The 18,826-nt window shown below is 42.5% G+C and overlaps 1 protein-coding gene across 1 annotated transcript in view; it reads left to right on the top strand.

Moving 5' to 3' along the window:
• Positions 1–18,826, top strand: part of MYOM1 (myomesin 1) — a 108,438-nt gene that overhangs the window by 25,895 nt on the left and 63,717 nt on the right. The window contains exons 4-10 of the mRNA XM_084621441.1: positions 2,467–2,677; positions 3,285–3,442; positions 8,503–8,595; positions 12,158–12,246; positions 12,374–12,436; positions 13,386–13,550; positions 14,164–14,325. Of these exons, the coding sequence (XP_084477567.1) occupies positions 2,467–2,677; positions 3,285–3,442; positions 8,503–8,595; positions 12,158–12,246; positions 12,374–12,436; positions 13,386–13,550; positions 14,164–14,325 (941 nt within the window). The remainder of the gene's footprint in view (positions 1–2,466; positions 2,678–3,284; positions 3,443–8,502; positions 8,596–12,157; positions 12,247–12,373; positions 12,437–13,385; positions 13,551–14,163; positions 14,326–18,826) is intronic.

Here is an 18,826-nt window from a genome sequence, read left to right as displayed (position 1 = left end):
CTGTCCCTGGTTATCCCTGACAGTTGTTCTTGGTTTACATTTAAGTTTTCTTTTTCAAAATGTTTTCCTCTAACCTGTTGCTGTGTGGAAGGCCCACACAAACAACAGGGACAACTGATTAAGTAACAGTGTATACAGGCGAAACAGTGAAAATGACATTACAAAAGTGCTGTCTAATGCACAACACTAGCAAATTTAGTAAACAAGGAATTTCTCCCCCCAATCTCTTTCAGTTATAATAGGCGAAAGGAAGCTCTAGCCATGTATCCAAACATCAGATTGGGTCCTTTGCTTAGCTTCATGAGTATATAATGATACATATAGTGCGAGACTGAAAAAGCTGGCAGTTTTACCTAAAATTAATGGTTACTGCAGAATCTGCAGTAGAACACCAAGCAAGTTTTAAAGTAAAACCATTTATTTTGCTAAACCAAAAGTTGTGCAGTAGCTGTATTCACCAGAAACACAGTAATGCACCCTTTAATCAGGAAACCCTCCCTGCACACTGAAACAGCTCTGAAGCTCTGACAATTCTAAAGCAAAAAGGCTGCAATAGTGTTCCCACATGTGAATCTGAAGGCAGAATTTGACATGGTGATATTTGTGACCAAAAGCACCCCTGTATTCATACCCTACACATTGTTCTATTAAATCTTTATACAAAATATGCCTTGTGAGGCAATATTTGAAAACTAATAACTCTCTGATCAATAATATCCTGGCAAAATGTATATAGTAACATTATATGTAAAGTTATGATTTCTCCCTCTATGGTGTTACCTGTTCAAAACCAGACAGCCCTGCCTAGGCAAAAATTGTTAACAAGGTCTACCCTAAACAAAGGAATGTGTGTTTACTTTAATTTACATATAAGTAGTAAACAGGGTCATCAAAACAGCAGGGGGGGAGATAGTAGGGAACAGAACAATTTGCATTTCAGCAAACACAAGTGGGGAAAAAATGAGTATGGAGCTTCTTTCATTACCGGATTCCTTGTTACTTTCCTCACTGATTAAATAAACTTTAATTTGAGGAGTAACCTTCAGAAGAATCCACTTCAACGATTCACTGGACTATAAAAGAAAGGGTCAGAGAACCCTAAATTGACTCTTTGACCTCAGAAGACAAAGGCACCAGCACCTTTGGGCCTCTGGGCCAGATCCTGATCAAGGAGAGGGACATTCACCATCTTGCTAGGAGACTGTGGATGAGAAAGGCCATCTTGAACAATGCCTTGAACCAAACCTTGCAAGATTAAGATTTAGATGTTTAGATGTGTGTTTTCACTTTCATTTGCTGGTATCCATTTCTAACTTTAACTCTTATATTTGAATGCACTTAAATCCTATCTTCTTTTGTTAATAAACCTATTTTATTTTTAATCTGAACCAATCTAGTGCTATGTTTAAACTGAATTGGTTGATAACTCCAGTAAAAGTAGCAAATTGTTGAATATTACCTCCTTAGAGGGGCAACAAACCATAATATCGCTCTGATTTTTCCAGGACAGGGCGGGCTATTTCAGAACACATATTTCTGGGAAAATTCAGGGCTGGGGACAGTGTGAAGTCACCATATCAGTTGTTAACCAAGGCTGGTGGAAATCAGTGGTATTGCAGGCAGGCTCCAGGATCCAAAGCATTGGAGCAGGGCTGCCCAGTACATAGACAGAGCGTGTGCTTGTTGCTGACTGTGGGCATTGCAGGAAGTGAGCTAGGAGCAAGGCATTGTGAGCACTTGGGGTTACAGGGTAAGAGGTGACACAGTGCTTCACTAGTCTGGATTGCACACCCTGAATGTGACAATATTACTAGAGCTGATGTTGATTGTATCCTCCATTGCTGAATGCAAAAGGAGGATGCTAAAAAGAGAATAAAGTGTTCATGAAACACTAATAATCTTTTTAAAAACATTTTAAAGAACAAATTACTTTACCGACATTAAAGAATAAAGTGCTCGTTTGATTGCAGAGAGCTTTTTGTAGTGCCTGGGACTGTGCTTTTTCATATAAATCAGAAGTGAGAACTTTGTTATACTGCTGCTGTAATCTCCACTTTGTGGTGTTATTGTAAGTGCCACTGCTACAAATCACTATTTAAAGTGTTATTGTGATCGTTCTGTGGGTATGTCTTACACTGTTCTTTATAGCCATGGAAATGGGAAAGCACAACAGGAAACGTATTAAAATGAAAACCTGCATGACACACTTGTCATAGAGAAATGCACTGAAAATGGTAATGACCTTAGATAGCCTGATATACTCAGTCATTCAGCTGTACCCTTCTGTGTATCTGTTGTTATATGATATGAAATTGTTTACTAAGAAATGATCCTTAAAGTAGAAATGCATTCTGAAGAGTGTAAGGTCCTTTATTAAATGGAGAGGGCCAAGCTAAAATGAAGTGTTATAAATGAAATGTTTTCTCACCACTTTCCAGTGTGATTGTGCTTTTTTAATTCCTTCAGTCAAGTGTATGTCAGCGGGATTACAGATACAGAAGAGGAAAGAATTAAGGAAAGTGCTGCATACGTTGCCAGAAGGAACCTTTTTGCTACAGGCGAGGGAATTAGTGCAACTAGAGTGGCCACTTCATCCTCTATGGAAGAGCAGCATGAAAAGAAGTCAAGGAAAGTAGCGATACGAGAGTCAGCTGAACGTCTGGCCCTGAAGAAAACGGTAATAAAACACAAATGAATCCATGGAGTGTAAGAACTTTGGGCCTGGGATTGTCTTTTTTCATTTTTTGTTTGTACAGTGCCTGGCACAATGTTGCATGTCATGGCTGTCTAGCCAGCACCCAGCTCCTACTCTGCATGCTTACATCATGCCAGGGGCAGACAACAGTCAATGGAGAAGCAGCCTCTTAGTCCCACCCCTAAATCCTTCCAAGTGTCATGCAACTTTCCAACAGTTGAGCCTTTCACCAAGGTTCCCCCCAGCCCTGGGACCTGGCCCTGCCCACAGACCAGCGTCTCCCAGTGCTGGGACCTGGCCCTGTCCACAGACCAGACCTACCTCCCGTGGCACCTGACCTCACCCACAAATGGCTGATTTTTTTGTGCCTTGGAGGTGGCATCCCTAGTAGTTTTAGAAAACCATCTTGAAGCTGAAGAATATTGTCTGTCTGTCTAAGTAAGAAGGCTATATTAAGTATAATAATCTGGATTTTAAAATAAAAATAGCATTCTGCATATTGCCTAGAAAAAGCCCTAAAACTTTCTTGGGGTGTGGAGCAGTAGTATATGTAAATGGTGAATTTTCTTATGAAATATTTCTCTTCTAGTTAGAAGAGACTGAGGAATTTCACAGAAAGCTGAATGAAGATAAACTTTTACACGCTCCTGAGTTTGTTATCAAGCCTCGTTCCCATACCGTCTGGGAGAAACAGAATGTCAAATTACACTGTACTCTGACTGGCTGGCCAGAACCCCGTCTTACATGGTAGGCTTGTATCTTCATCAGCAATACTGTTCTTGATTGCAAATATGCATTCTGAATTTGTAAATTCTCAGGAAATCTATGTGGCTGAGACTGAGGAAAGCGCAATGTAACTATGTGATCAATGCAGAGCAGTGGTGAAAAAAGCAAAGGCATTCATGAGACGCAGGAGAGAATGCCATACACCTTTATTCACAATGAGTTGTTCCTTACTCCATGAGTGATCCCACTGATTTTAATACTTAGCAAATTTTATATTCAGCTGAGAGAGCTCATAATGAACATACTCTGAGACTCCCCAGAAGTCTTCCAACAAAACAAGGGAAAAACGGATTTGACATTTTTTATATTTCTAAGATAAAAAATAAGCAGAGGCCATCCTCCCAGCCCCCTTTCCCTTTAAAAAAACACACTTTTCAGGCCACCTTTATAATGAAAGAAGCATAAAGGTTACAAACAAGCTCAATTTAATAAACAAATCCTTTGCAGGTCATCTTTAAGGTGCAAAACTGCTGTTTTTATAAAAAGTCCCTACTAACAAAAAGAAAAAAAAACAAGAAGAAAAAAATGGAAATAAAATCATCGCCATCTCAAAGGGAATGTATTTCTTTGAGGCATCAGAGAGTCTTTATTGTCTCTGGAGCATTAACGGCTGCTGTGGTTAAAAGCAGTTGCTTAGCTGCTGATTCAGTTACAGTTTCTCTCCATGCGAGGACTCAAGCATGTTCATGGAGGTCACATCATAATTATTTAAGTTATATGCTATAAATTTAGGGCCTGACGCAAAGTCCATTAAACTCAGTGAGAATCTTTCCTTTCACTTCAGTGGGCTTTGGATCAAGGCCTTAGTCTAAGGGCTTGTCTCCACTTACCAGGGATCGATGCTGCGGCGATCGATCCATCAGGGGTCGATTTAGGGGGTTTAGGGAAGACCCGCTAAATCAACTGTCAATTGCTCTTCCATCGACTCCAGTACTCCACAAGAACGAGAAGCATAAGGTAAGTCGACAGAAGAGTTTCTCCCGTTGACCCACTACGGTGTAGACACCGCAATAAGTCGACCTAAGGTATGTCGACTCCAGCTATGTTATTCACGTAGTTGGAGTTGCGTAACTTAGGTCAACTTAACCCTGTAGTGCAGACCTGCCCTACGAGGTCCCAAAATATTCTCTTACAGATGGGTGGGGCATAGATGAAAGTCTAAGTCTCTTGGATTGTCTTTCCTGACTGGAATTTAATTTATGCTTAATTAGTGCTGAGCTGTGGAGCCTTTCTGTCTCATCACCTATTGAGGTGATTTTTTTTAATCTGGCCTGGGCTATACAGAAATACAATCAAGTTATTGAAACAATTAGATGGGGACTTACTGGTGTTTTTTCAGACTTTAAGTGGAATTTGATACTTGCTTTTATCTTATACGATACTTTGAGACTGTGTCTATCAAGCCATAAATGTTTACAACTCAGAGCTGACAGAAAATTAATTTATGTTCAGTACTAAGCATTAAAGATATCAGTGAACTAGAACTGAAACTGTATTTGTGGAGGCATTAGAAAAACTGCTCTCAGATCAGTATTTTAAATATTTAAAACATTTTTGGGTTTGCTGCCTGAATTATTTAGCATCCTACAGGAACTCTGCTATATTTGTCATTTTACTTACTATCTATATCTCCTTAGCATTGTGCTTTTAGACAAATAGCTCATTACCAAAAACTTACCTATTGGCCTGATCCAAAGTCCACTGAAGTTAATGGGAGCCTTTCCACTGAATTCAGATCAAGTGCTCTGTGGACAAATTGTTTCAGTTGTGTACAAATTTTATATTTTAGATACATTTATTCTAGAGATAATCTAAAACCAGTATGTCAGATCTGACCCCTTTCTAACATAGGAAAACATCCAGTTTTGGATCAAAATTTGTAGCTGGAGCCTAGCCCTAGAAGATGGATCCAAACCAAAACACCAGTTTTGAACCCTTTTTAACTTCAGCTCAGATCCATCTTTAATTTATTCCAAAAGATTGACATATTTATTTAGCACTAAATGAAGCTTTCAGATATATGCCCTTGCCTCTCATTGAAGTCAATGAGTGTATCCCACATGCATGCAAGGACAAACTGGCTCTTGAATTAAATTTAAACAGCAATAAATTTGGGTGATGGAATTTAATACATTATTTTACTTCAAAAAGTCTGTATTTGGCCCTTGGTTCCCAATGGAAAGAATGAATTCAGAGCCCTTACAGCAGGTGGTTTTGCTCAGACATAAGAAGAGCACTGAACTGTATCTGATAGCATTCATTCAGCATTTGTTAACCAAATATCATTCACATATTCCAAGATGTCATTCATTATATGAACAATGAAGAATTTTGAATGACGTGGGTGACAAATTGAAAATCTTCAGGGGCTTTCATTCTAGAAATCCTTACAGTGTGATGCAGGTTCATTAACTGATGCAGTTTTATTGGCTCCATTGGAAAGAAGATATGGAAAACCAAGGATATTTGGGACTTGCAGTAGAAAGTAAAAGTTATTAGTGCATAATGTAGTGGGCTGGTTGAGATCCAACATTTGCTAATGATGTGGCTGTTTTGGAATTATTTGACTTTCCAGAAATAACAAGTGGTCCTTCAAAAGTGTGACGCAGACAAATATAAACCTGCCAAAAATGTAATCATTTATTTTTCACTGACATGATTATGAAAAGAAAAGGAGTGCAAGGATTCTAAAAACTGGTATAACTCATTTAGGGTTTGATCCTGCACAGTGCTGAGCACTGAATGACCTCAATTTCTACAAACTTCAGTGGGTGCTCAGAACCCTGCCACAGTGTCTGGTAGCTTGCTGGGTCAAGTCCCTTATTTCATGTGTTACTATCGGGGGAGCCAGTGCACGTGGTCAGAGATGCACATCCCCATGCAATAGACTCCCTGCACATCCCCATGCAATTGTAAGCGGGGGAATAGTCCCGCTACTGTGGGGAACTTTCCTGGCTTCTGCACTACCCCGGTGAAGTGGGCTAGCGAAAGGATCTGAGTCCTCACTCCCACTTCCTTTACCCAGTGGCCTCCCTGCCCTTGAGGACTCCCCTTCCACTCTCCTGTGTGGCAGAGTCCTCCTGACCTCAACAAGGCTGGGCCCAGGATTCCTGGGGGGCTCGACCCCCAATCCTGCTGTGGTCACCTAGGACAGGGGCTAGGGGGTCCCCACTCCGGGGTATTCTCTCTGCACTGGGCACTTCTCTGACCATTACATACAATTTAAAGCAAATGCAAGTTATTTAATCAACAATTAATTTTAAAAAGAATAAGGAAAAATGGGAAAGGTTAAAGGAAACACATCACCCCGCTCTGTGGCAGGGAACATCACAAACAGTGTCTCTGGAACGTCAGGGCAGTTCACAGTCTCTTCCTTGTAAGTCCCAGGCCTTCTTCTCAGGCCCTGGCTGTGCTGCAGGGATGCTGTGGGTTGGACACTTGCTCTGGTGGTGGCCACACGCTCTCAGGCTCTAAGTGGTAGGACCCTTCTTCCCAGTGTCGCCCCTGCCCTGCTGGGGTTATGATCCAAGCCTGGCCTGCAGAGCCTCTTAGCTGAGGCGTCTCCCTGTGCTGGGCCTGCTGCCCAGGGTCCCCCTCGCTCTCCCCAGCTGCTCACTGCACCCAGCTCCACCACTCGGTCTCAGCACAGCTGCTGCTCTGCCTCCAGCTCCCTGGGCTGCTTCTTTGGCCCCTCTGCCTCTGGTTGCTACAGCTCTGCTTCCAGGACAGGTCTGCTCTGCAGGCTGCTTCTGTGACTCTGCTCCCAGCTCTGACCTGCTTCCTGGGCTGCTCTTCTGGCGCCTCTGGCTCTGGTTGCTGCAGCTTTGCTCCCAGAGCAAGTCTGCTCTCTCTGGGCCGTGCCTTTGGCTTTGGAGCTGCAGCTCTGCTCCCAGGACAGGGTCTGCTCTCTCTGGGCTGCTTTTCTGGTCCGTTTGGATCTGGCACAGCTCTGATACCCAGCTTAGCCCCTGCTTTCTCCTTAGCTCATCTCCATTCTGCCTGACCCAGGCAAATCCAGCTCACACGGAGGACGGGACCTCCCTGGCCTCCTGACTCCCTGATTAGCCTGCCCGCTCTGTCATTCAGGCTGACCTGGAGCACTGGCCTCTCCCCATTTTTCCTGGGAGCTGTCAGTCTCAGGGTCCTGATTCCCCATTGACCCTTCTCCCTTTTTAGTACTGGGAGCTAGCAACTAAAACACCCCCACTGAATGTTAGTAAGGGGGCAACAGTCCCCTTCCACAATATAGTTGGGAAGCACCACTAGCAAGTCCAGGGAAGAAGTGGTGGCAGGTGGATCCACTGTTACGTAGATCTTCTGATCATTGTTCCCTGTAAGACAGGATACTAGAATAGCAGGGCAACAGTGCCCATTAAACAACTCTGGTGTTGCACACAATCTGAGAGATAGGACTCCTTCACCCCCGATCCCTGTGGAATGCCCTTTGCACCAAACCCATCTCCTTAGACTTTGCACTGAGAGGAAGATCAGACTGAAAATTAATGGGACTTGTGATGGTAACTCACTTAAGCATTTTTGAAAACCCCACACTTACCCTTTGTCCATAAGTTTGCTGGTGTGGGTAATGTCTGTTATTCCCAACAGTAGGAAGACTTGAAAGGCAACTTTCAATATAAGGGTTGATTAGCAGAGATAGCTTTGGCTTGATCTGTTTCAAAAGTGATTTAAAAACACTATTATACTGGTTTCCCAAATGAAATAAGCTATACTGGAAGAAGGGCTTTTTTGTGGGTATAACTGAGTCTACCTGGGGGTTAATACCAGCATAGATTGGTAACATAAGTTTTAAGTGTAGTCTAGGCTTTAGACTGAATATATGGTGGTGTAGGGAGCCACAGAGTTGTTATTGTCATTGATATATAGAGGTCTGAAATATCTCACTTGTGGCTCTGCTACTCATTAATAATATGGTATAGATTGTAACCAATACCAAGCATTTGCCCTTTTATTGTAAATGATTTACACTTCAGATTACTATATTCTATTTTTTTGTTCCATAGGTACAAGAACAATGTGCCCATCAATGTGCATACTCACCCTGGCAAGTATATCATTGAAAGTCGATATGGGATGCACTCACTGGAGATTAACAAGTAAGGGAGTACCAGATAATTAAATGATTTCAGTAAAAATGTTACTGTTGATTTACCACTGCCGTGTGTGTGTGTGTGTGTGTGCATGTCTCTTGGGAGTCGAGGGATAAGAGCCACCAAATTGGTACAGTTGAGCAGAATAGTGTCTCCTAAAAATGCAAGAAGCTCTGGTTTTCATCTATCAAGGATAAGCAGTCTTCCTAAAAAGAAAAGGAGTACTTGTGGCAGCTTAGAGACTAACCAATTTATTTGAGCATGAGCTTTCGTGAGCTACAGCTCACTTCATCGGATGCAGTTGATAGATTTCCACTCCATACGGCTAAATGCAGTGCCTTGCATAATGACAGGTTTCAGAAGTGAGCTGTAGCTCACGAAAGCTCATGCTCAAATAAATTGGTTAGTCTCTAAGGTGCCACAAGTACCCCTTTTCTTTTTGCGAATACAGACTAACACGGCTGTTACTCTGAAGTCTTCCTAAGTGAATTATAGCTGGATTGTAGTTCAATTTATAGTTGAGTCATAAATACTTGGGCTACTTTTGATAACCTCTGCCACCTTCTTCTCCTCCCATTTACAGTATAAACATGATAAATAATATTGTGCAGGCTTACAGTTGTGACAAGTACAATATTTGATGATTTATTTAGCTCTATTTTCAAATACAAATCGTGGGCGTTAGTCTTACAGAAACAAACAGCATTGGGCGCCACGCACACAGACATAAGAAGGGTTTTAGCAATATTCCTCATCCAAATAGGAAATTTTTTGCTGTTGCCTGTATTCAAGAAAAATTGAAACATGGAGACCTCTTTGTAATGTGAGCTCCTTGAGTGATCAGTTCTGCCTTCAGCATTCAAGTGCCTACTTTAGGTGCCTAAGTGCTGATTAGAGCATACAGATGTAAGATTTGGACATCCTAGTAAGATTCTCACATTTGAAAATGGAGTTTACAGAGTTCACCAAACAGTTCTCATAGGTCCCACATTAGATCTCTCTGCAGGATATAATAACATGGACAACATCCCTGGGATAATAATAAGTACCTTTGTTTTTTTTTCTACTTCTTCTACTCATTGATTCTCATCCTGAACTTCAAAGAGACATTTTAAAATGATTATTCCTCCAGTAGTTAGGATTTGAGTCCTGGAGAAACTTAATATTTACTAACAATACCAGTTAGAAATACTTATGTCTTCAACATTATGTTCCCAATGGTTTTAACCTGTTTATATATTTAATTCAGCTTTATTTCTTATTTCTTGTGCTAGCTTATTTGAATCTTAAACAATTGTTTGAACATCTAGGCAAGGTTTTTTATTTGTTTATCTTTATTTTCCATATCCACATAATGGAGAAAAGTATTAGTATGTTAATTAAAGAAACACGCACACACTCCTTGCACATCGTACTAGGTGAAATTCAGAGAATTTGCTCAAATGAATAAAAGTGAACCTTCCCTGGGCTCTTTGGCATCTGTACAACATCTGGGAAAATGCTGAGCTCCTCCCAATGAAAGCTGAAAGTATTTAGCATGTCACAGTATCAAACCATTTGTAAGGAATACTGGATCTGATTCTTCTCTGAATCAGTTTGGTTAAATGGTGTTGTATTGATGTAAAAACTAGTGAGGGGAGAAGCAAGCACCTTCTTCACAATAATGTAGGGTCTGATCTTGTTTCCATTGAAGTCAATGGGAGTTCATGAGTATGGACTAAGTAAAAGTGGACAAGAAAGGGAATAAGTAGCTCAGCATTTGGCCCAGTGTGAGTATGGGCTGAGTGAGTACTAACCAAATACTAGGTAAGGACCTAAGGATTGCATCCCAAAACTTTTCAGAGTATAATTTAGTAGATTCTTTACTGAGATGCTTTGACTGGCAAAACAAAATTGTGCTTAACTGTAGTGAAGTTCTACTGTGAAGAAAAATGTCAGCAAGGTACAGTTTTAGTTAGGAAATTTAATTAGGAGCCTGTGGAAAGGTTTAAAGAATTAAGAAACAAAGAAACCCTATAAAGACCACTTTTCTTTCTTTCACTGCCTCAGACCCTTCAATAACCACTCAGTCTCTTCCCTGTCCCCACCATTCAGTTAATTCCCTGAATCCTTTTAAATTCCCTGCTGCTCTCCAATCGCTCTGGAAGAGTTTCTGCTGGCCTCTGGCCTCTACTGAATTCTACTTTGTGCTCTCTGGACTAAGTGCTCCAGAGAGTTTGACATTTGAATTCAGCACAGACAAGGACAAAACAGATGGAATATGATAGGTGTTTGGACAGTAAAGTTGTGTGAAGGGTGAACTGGGGAACTAATTGGATGTTTGCATGGATGGAATAGGTGCTACTGAAGGGTTTGAAGAAGGGAAAGAGGAATGGGGATCTAATGAGAAGTTATAGGTAAGACTCTGTGTTTGTCACAGAGGTCACAGAAGTCATGGATTCTGTGACTTCTGCAGACGCCCATGTGGATAGCCCGGGAGAGGCCTGAGCAGTTCGGGCAGCCCCTGGGCCAGTTGCACTGTCTGCTGCTGGGGCAGTCTCGGGGCCCCCGCAGCAGTAGGAGTTTGGGTGTGTGGGGGGGACTCAGAGCTGGGGGTTGGGGTGCAGGACAGTGCTTACCTGGGAGGGAGGGGCTTCCCCGGAAGGGCGACAGGAACTTTGCTCACTCAGCTCCTAGCTCCACATGCTGCCTCCGCCTGCAGGCACCGCCCCTGCAGCTCACATTGGCAGTGGTTCCCAGCCAATGGGAGCGGCAGAACTGGGACTTGGGGCGGAGCAGAGGCAGCACATGGAGCTAGGAGCTGGAGGTCGCTGCTTCTCAGGAGGTAGGTAGGAAGCCTGCTGCAGCTCCACCAACACCCCCCCTCCAGCATCTGCGGGGTCGCCGGGCCACCTCCCCTAGCACCTGTGGTGCCCCCCAAACAGCCCCTCCACCCCAAATTTTAGTACAGAGTATACAGTAAAAATCATGGTCAGGTCACGGGCCGTGAATTTCTGTTTACTGCCCAGGACCTCTCCATTACTTTTACTAAAAATACCCATGACTAAAATGTAACCTTAGTTATAGGTAAGAAAGCACAGCCATGCTGGTTGCTGAAGAGAATGAAGGAGGGAGATAAGCAAGTCATACAAGTGAATCCAAGCATAATGAACATTCAAGTTCAAGTCATTATGGAGGATAGGTAAAGGTTCAAGCAAATTTTACTTTTAAGACCAATTCACTTCTTCTAGTTAATGAGTAAAGGAGGCTTGTACTTTCAAAAAATCTCATAAGGACCCATCCTGCACTCCTCACTCATGGCCTGCTTCAAAATCCATTTAAATCAATGACCTTCTAAGTTTAATCGGGTGTAATTTATATTGACTTCAATCGGAATTTTACCTGAGTAAGGTTTAGGTCCCTTGTTAACTGAATCAGAGAGAAAAGCATTTAAATCAACACTGAGTAACCATTTGCTATATTACGTTGTGAAAATAATGTTTAGAAAATGATGTTTTGATATCAGACATAGATCCTAGAAATGTCAAAGAGTACTAGGTGCCCTGCCTAATCATTTGCATCATTTCAGATGTGATTTTGAAGACACCGCTCAGTATCGAGCTTCTGCCATGAATGTTAAAGGAGAACTTTCAGCTTATGCTTCCCTTGTGGTAAAGAGTAGGTTTGCAGGACATATTTCCTTTGATTTTTCTTTGAGGGGGCACATTAAAAATTCTGTTGACATGGCTCAAAGTGCTGATTACTTCTAGGCAATTGGTGACTAGAGTTGTTCTCTTTTTTATAGGATATAAGGGAGAGTTTGATGAAAGTTATTTTCATGCTGGAACTGTTACCATGCCTCTCAGCTGTAAGTTCAAAAAATGTGTTTGCCTGACCTAATCCTTTTAAAATTGTGACAAAACAACTGAGGAGATTATTTGGTGACACTGTTTAGAAACAAAATGGGTCTGATTTTCAGAAGCTCTGAGCAGCCGCAACTTCAGTTGAAGTTAGTGAGAGCAGCAGATGCTCAGCACGTCTGAAAATCAGACCTTGTATGATATAAACTGGTTATCTCTTGGTGTCCACAGCAATTTTTGTTTATTTTACAACTGTCTACTGTACTTATCAGTTGGAATAGTGAGATAGATACTGATACATACTTTGTGTTTATACCTTTGGCATTACACTTAGATCTGGAATATAAACGATCAAAGATGTGGAAGCCTCATCCTTTGAAATCTGTAAGACTAGACTGGATAAAACATTAGAGGACAGTCTTGCATTGGCTTCATGGGAGGGACTGGATGACTTGATAGCTTTTGTTCATCTCTAACTTCTGTGATTTCATGATTTCAGGAGGACAAGTAATAGAGATCAAATAGTCAGAACCTGAAGTTAAGTATTCTAGGTATAAGTAATCAGTGGGCCAGATCCTCAGCTGGTATCCAACTAGCTCTACCAAAACTAATGGGGATATGCTGATTTACACCAGCTGAGGATCTGGCCTTACATTGAGAATTACTTTAAAGGTTTACATAAGTACATTGAAGTTTGAGGAGTTGTAGCAATGCTGTGCACCTAAATAATATATATTGGACCTGCTTCTGCAAGGTGCTGGGAGCTCTGTATTTGGAAGATTTGAAAGAGGGATTTGGGGTGTTTTTATTATTATTATTGTGACAATGTAGTAATAATGTGCGGGATCTGCTATAAAAATATAGAAGGTGCCATTTATATACAGTAGCTTTTGCTGGTTTTTGTCATTTATCACTACAAAAGGATAAAAAATTAATCAGACAATTTTCTTTACACAGTTGGTGTTAGCCCCCATGGCTATGCTTCCAAGTTTGAAATCCACTTTGTTGACAAGTTTGAGGTATCCTTTGGGAGAGAAGGAGAGACAATGAGTCTGGGTTGTACGGTTATCATTCATCCTGACATTAAGCGCTTCCACCCAGAGATCCAGTGGTACAGGAATGGTAAGCACATATTACAAGATGAATTTTAAACTTGTCTGACAGAGAGCTTCATTCCCTTTCATATCCAATTGAAGAATGAAAAGAGGAAATATAAGGGTACATTATAGCTGTAAGATATGGTATAAAAACGAGAGGGAAATGTTAACGATTTTTTTTCAAAATTTTCCCTTTTAAAATTTTTTTTTAAAATGGCAACATTTTGAAATGCAAAAAATTTCAATTAGCTCTACAGTTGGTCAAAAATGTGGGGAAAAGTTTGGGAAAATATTTTTGAATTTTTCCCATTTCTTTTCAATATTTTTAAATCTGAAACATTTCAACCAGCTGTAGTATTTATATAGCCATTCAGTGCTTGTGACTTTTGTTATTCATTGATATGCTGAAATCTCTCTTTACTGATCACTCCAGAGACTGAGAAAAATGAGTTGCTTAATGGAATTAGATCACTAAAGTCAGTGTAAAATTGGTATGAGAGAAGAATTAAGGATACTTTTGTGATTCTCTTTTAGGACAGGAAGTTGTCTAGTAAGGATGATCTCTTGTACAGGTTTCATTGTATTTAGGAATAGATTCAATTCAGTCATCTCTCATTATAGAACTCTCTAATTTCTAGGTGTTCTTATTACACCATCCAAGTGGGTCCAGATGCATTGGAGTGGGGAGCGGGCTACGTTAACCCTTGCTCATGCTAACAAGGAGGATGAAGGTCTTTACACTCTTCGTGTGATCATGGGGGACTACTATGAACAATACAGTGCTTATGTCTTTGTTCAAGGTAAGATCTGGTGATGTTACCCTATGAAGAAAGCAGGATAACTAAACAAAGTGAGGAGAAATCAATCTCATTAATTTCAGCTTTTTTTTTCAAATGAAAACAGTGTAACTATTGAAAACTGTGAGATGCTTTTAAAGAGCTTGTTAATAAACATGGACAAAATGCTGTGACACTGAAGAAATGTCAGTTGTTTAGCATTATAATTTCCCATTATTGTCGTATGGAAAACTTGATAAGATTCCTCATATCTGGGTGGTAACGCCATGTATTTGAGGGTCTTTGGACCCTCCTGATAGCACAGGGGTGGGCAAACTTTTTGGCCTGAGGGCCACATTGGGTTTCCAAAATTTTGTGGAGGGACAGTTAGGGGAGGCTGTGTCTCCCCAGACAGCCAGGCGTGGCCTGGTCCCCGCCTTCTATCTGACCCCCCAACTTCTCGCCTCCTGATGGCTCCCCCGGAACTCCTGCCCCATCCACCACACCCTCCTCCCTGTCCCCTGACCACCCCCACCCCTGACTGCACACTGCCACCCCATCCAATCCCCCCCCCATTCCTGACTGCCCCCCCGGGACCCCGCCCCTGTTCCTCGCCCTCTGACCACCCCAACCTCATCCACACCCCCACCCCCTGACCACCACCCCGAACTTCCCTGCCCCCTATCCAACCCCCCACTGCTCCCTGCCCCCTTACCGCGCTGCCTGGAGCACTGATGGCTGGTGGTGCTACAGCCACGCCGCCCAGAGCACCGGGTCAGGCCGCGGCTCTGCAACGGTGCTGCCCGGCCGCCCAGAGCATTGCCCCAGCGACGCAGCGCGCTGAGGCTGCAGGGGAGGGAGAACAGCAGGGGAGAGGGGCCGGGGGCTAGCCTCCCGGGCCAGGAGCTCAGGGGCAGGAGGGTCCCGCGGGCCAGATGTGGCCTGCGGGCCATAGTTTGCCCACCTCTGTGATAGCACCATTATTCATATGAAGAAATTCACTGATGCAGTTATACAACCCTTTGACCATAGTAGCCTGTGGACAGTGATGAGCACTAATGATAAAGAGGAGAAACCCATGTAACAAATTATGAATGTATTATTTTGGCCATTTTGTTGCTAACTACAGCCCATTGTTTTGACTAAGATTCTGTACAATAACTCTCTGGCTCTCTTTAACAGACAGTGTAATAAGTTAATGTACATTAGCAAGTTTAGGAGGCAAGTAAAGTGTAGAAGTTTATTTACAATTCAAAACCCACTAAAAGATTAGTTTTCTGTCTTGGTTTTATATTCTTGTACATTGATAAACTTCCTAGATTTTCTCTTAGAGAGAATGTCCCTTTAAAAAGAGCCTTGATTATCAAATTTCACTGGTCCATGCACTGATTCTATATCTGTCTCAGCTGCTAAAGGCAGCTGAAGTGTGTAATGCTAATCCTAAAGGCTCTGGGAATTCTTGGCTCTCTGAACATGCCCAGAATGGCGCCACTTTGCCAAATATAGCAGAACCTGGCGATATGCAGATTACAGCCTGCTTGGAGATCATGACTAAAGCAGTCGTGCTCATAAATTGTAGAAAGAAGCCATCAAAATGTTTGTTTGTGACCGCACAACAAAGTAGAACGATGGGAACAGACATATCAAAAGTTGTGTTGGTATATACATAAATTATCATTTTTGTTACTATTGCATCTCTTGGATGAGACAGAGAATTTAGGTCTTAACCAATTGTGACCATTAAAGGTCACATAGCACTTTTTGCAAGAGTATGGATGTAGCTTTGGTATCTTGGCAAATTCAAATTAGGTGAATTACAGTCTCACTTATTTAAATTCCCCCTACAGTTTCAATTGGATAATACATACTTCACTTCCTGTCCTAAACAGTTGTGTAATGATGCTACATACAGTTCATCAGCTGCCGTATTTACTCTGAAGTGGTTGCCCTTATAAAAATCCCCATCTAGAGGCCCCCAACTTGTGAGGGTCAGGCCTCTATTGTAAGTGCATTAGTAAAGGTTCTGAAGTGTTTTGTGAGCCTTCTATACTACTGTACAGTGGTCACCATTAACAAGTCAGCATTTGCTAACAGGCAGTAGGGTTCAAATTCTGGCCCCATTGAAATCAGTGGGAGTTTTACCACAGTTATTTCCTAATCTAACTACTGGAGAGGAAGTGTCGTACTTCAGATACCACTATTTGTAAGGCCCTACCAAATTCAAGGTCCATTTTTGTAAATTTCATGGTCGTAGCATTTTAAAAATCTTGAATTTCATGGTTTCAGATATTTAAATCTTAAATTTCACGGTGTTGTAACAACCAGGAGTATGTATTTTTAAAACCAGCAAAATATAAACATGTAAAGCGCTTAAGACTCAGTTGTTCCTCAGACTGGGGGTACCAACCAAAAAGGAGGTTGCAAAGCTATTGTAGGGGTGCAGTGGTATTGCCACCCTTTCTTCTGCACTGCCTTCAGAGCTCAGTGCCAGAGAGTGGCGGCTGCCGGCCCAGTGCCTAGCTCTGAAGGATGCACCCCATCAGCAGCAGCACAGAGGTAAGGGTGGCATGTTATGGTGGCAGCCATACTGCCATCCTTACTTCTGCGCTGCTGGCGGTGGTGGTGCTGCCTTCAGACCTGGGCGCCTGACCAGCAGCTTCTGCTCTCCAGTTGCCCAGCTCTGAAGGGTAGGGCAAAAGTACACAAAAGTCCAGATTTCATGGGGTGAGATCAGATTTCATGGTCTGTGACATGTTTTTCATGGCTGTGAATTTGGCAGTGCCCTAACTATGTGTAAATATTGGCAATTAAAGGCTTTTAAATGTTGACCGCTAGACGTACATTGAAGATTTACTATTATTGCTATTAATAATTTTTATTATTGAGTTATATTTAATGAATTATGTATTGTGTAAATAGTAGTTTTTAAAGATAACACCAATGCTGTGATAGAACAGGAAAAAAATCATATAGAAGCCAGGCTCAGTAACACTGGCATAGTTCCAAAACCTCCAGAATTACAAGGAATACCTGCAAGGAAATACAGTGTAATATCGTCTTTTCCAAAGCTTTAATTTAGAGTGCTGAATAATCTTTTTGTGTTGTTGTTTTGGAGCTAGAAAGAATAAGGGTTGGAAACTTATTATAAATAAGATCATTATAATGAATGATATAAAATGCTATAATACCCTCGGATCCAGCAGTTGTAAAACTTTTGATTCTAGATAGTGTAAAAAATGTTTACTTAGCAGAGATGTACTGTTTTCCTTCAAGTGTGAGGCTCCTTTTTGTCTAGCCCTAACCCATGCCCCTGTCCTGTGAAGTAGCTCACAATAGGACTGGGAAAATGCCAGGAGTAATTGGACAAGTTGATGTTGATCTAGAAAGAAACAATGCCTCTTCTATGAAAACCTGTCACATGGACTTCTTGGAAAGGTTACAAAATGTTTATTTTCCCCACAAATATGCTAATAAACATACAGCTACACAAACAAGTCATGTCCCACAAATGAGGATACAGTTACATAAACAATTTCAGACCCCCTATACCTAGCACTGCACTTCAGCATTTAAAGTTTTAGATAAGGTTTTCCTAAAAACAGACTCGACAGAATCAAAATCAGGGCTCCTCTGACACATAGGCCCAGACTTTAACAAACATTTGACAGGAAGTACATATATACCCTTCAATTTATTTTCCAAAATGAGTCTGTCTAAAGTACTAATAGATAGACCTCAAAGGGTCTTTCTTGATAAGCATCCTTGTGATTATCTGAATTCCTTGTGCCTAAATGTCCTCCCATTTATTCTGGATTTGCACTGTTGACTTCAGTGTATTTACTCCTGATTCACACCAGTGGAAGTGAGACCAGAATCAAACCCCTTCAGTCAGTTCGGAGTTTACAATGGCACCAAAGGCACAGGGGCGCCAGGTCCATACTGGGAAGGGACTCATTACAGACCTATCTAACCCATCCACATGGCTGGGTCTGGCCCCTTGCCCAGGGCAGTCTAACACCCAGGTCTTGCTGCCCAGCACCCAGGCTCTGCCATGTGGGCTGGGCAGGGCTGCTGGCTGGTGGGCGTGGCCAGGCCAGGTGAGCTCTCAGGAGTTACGTCCCACGGGTCTACCTAGCTCCCCAGTGCGGCTCCAGCTCCGAGCTGTCTCTGCTATCCACCACCTGTGGGGCACCACCTGCCCACCTGGGACCGGTGCAGAGGCTGGTCTGGTCTCTGCCAGCTGGGGGAGTAGAGTGGGGGGGCTTGGCTGGGCTCTGTCAGGCAAGTGGGTCCTGAGGGTGCCCGGCCTGGACAGGCCCACTCCTGTTGCGGCCTGGCTGATCGCACTGCTCCTGAGGGGCCAGAACGCTCCCCGCCCCGGGACGGGCCCTGGCTGCACTGCTGATTCAGCCCAGCAGACTCGGTCACCTCCAGCAGGGCCGGTGAGTGCGGCCAGGGGGCAGGGCACAGGGGAGTGGGTCTCTGGGGCCTGTGGCTGGGCAGTGGATGGGTGCAGGAGGTTTGT

The sequence above is a fragment of the Lepidochelys olivacea genome (assembly GCF_965140295.1).
Source record: "Lepidochelys olivacea isolate rLepOli2 genome assembly, chromosome: 2".
In the NCBI taxonomy this organism is placed as follows: Eukaryota; Metazoa; Chordata; order Testudines; family Cheloniidae; genus Lepidochelys; species Lepidochelys olivacea.
This window is presented reverse-complemented; position numbering and strand designations above follow the sequence as displayed.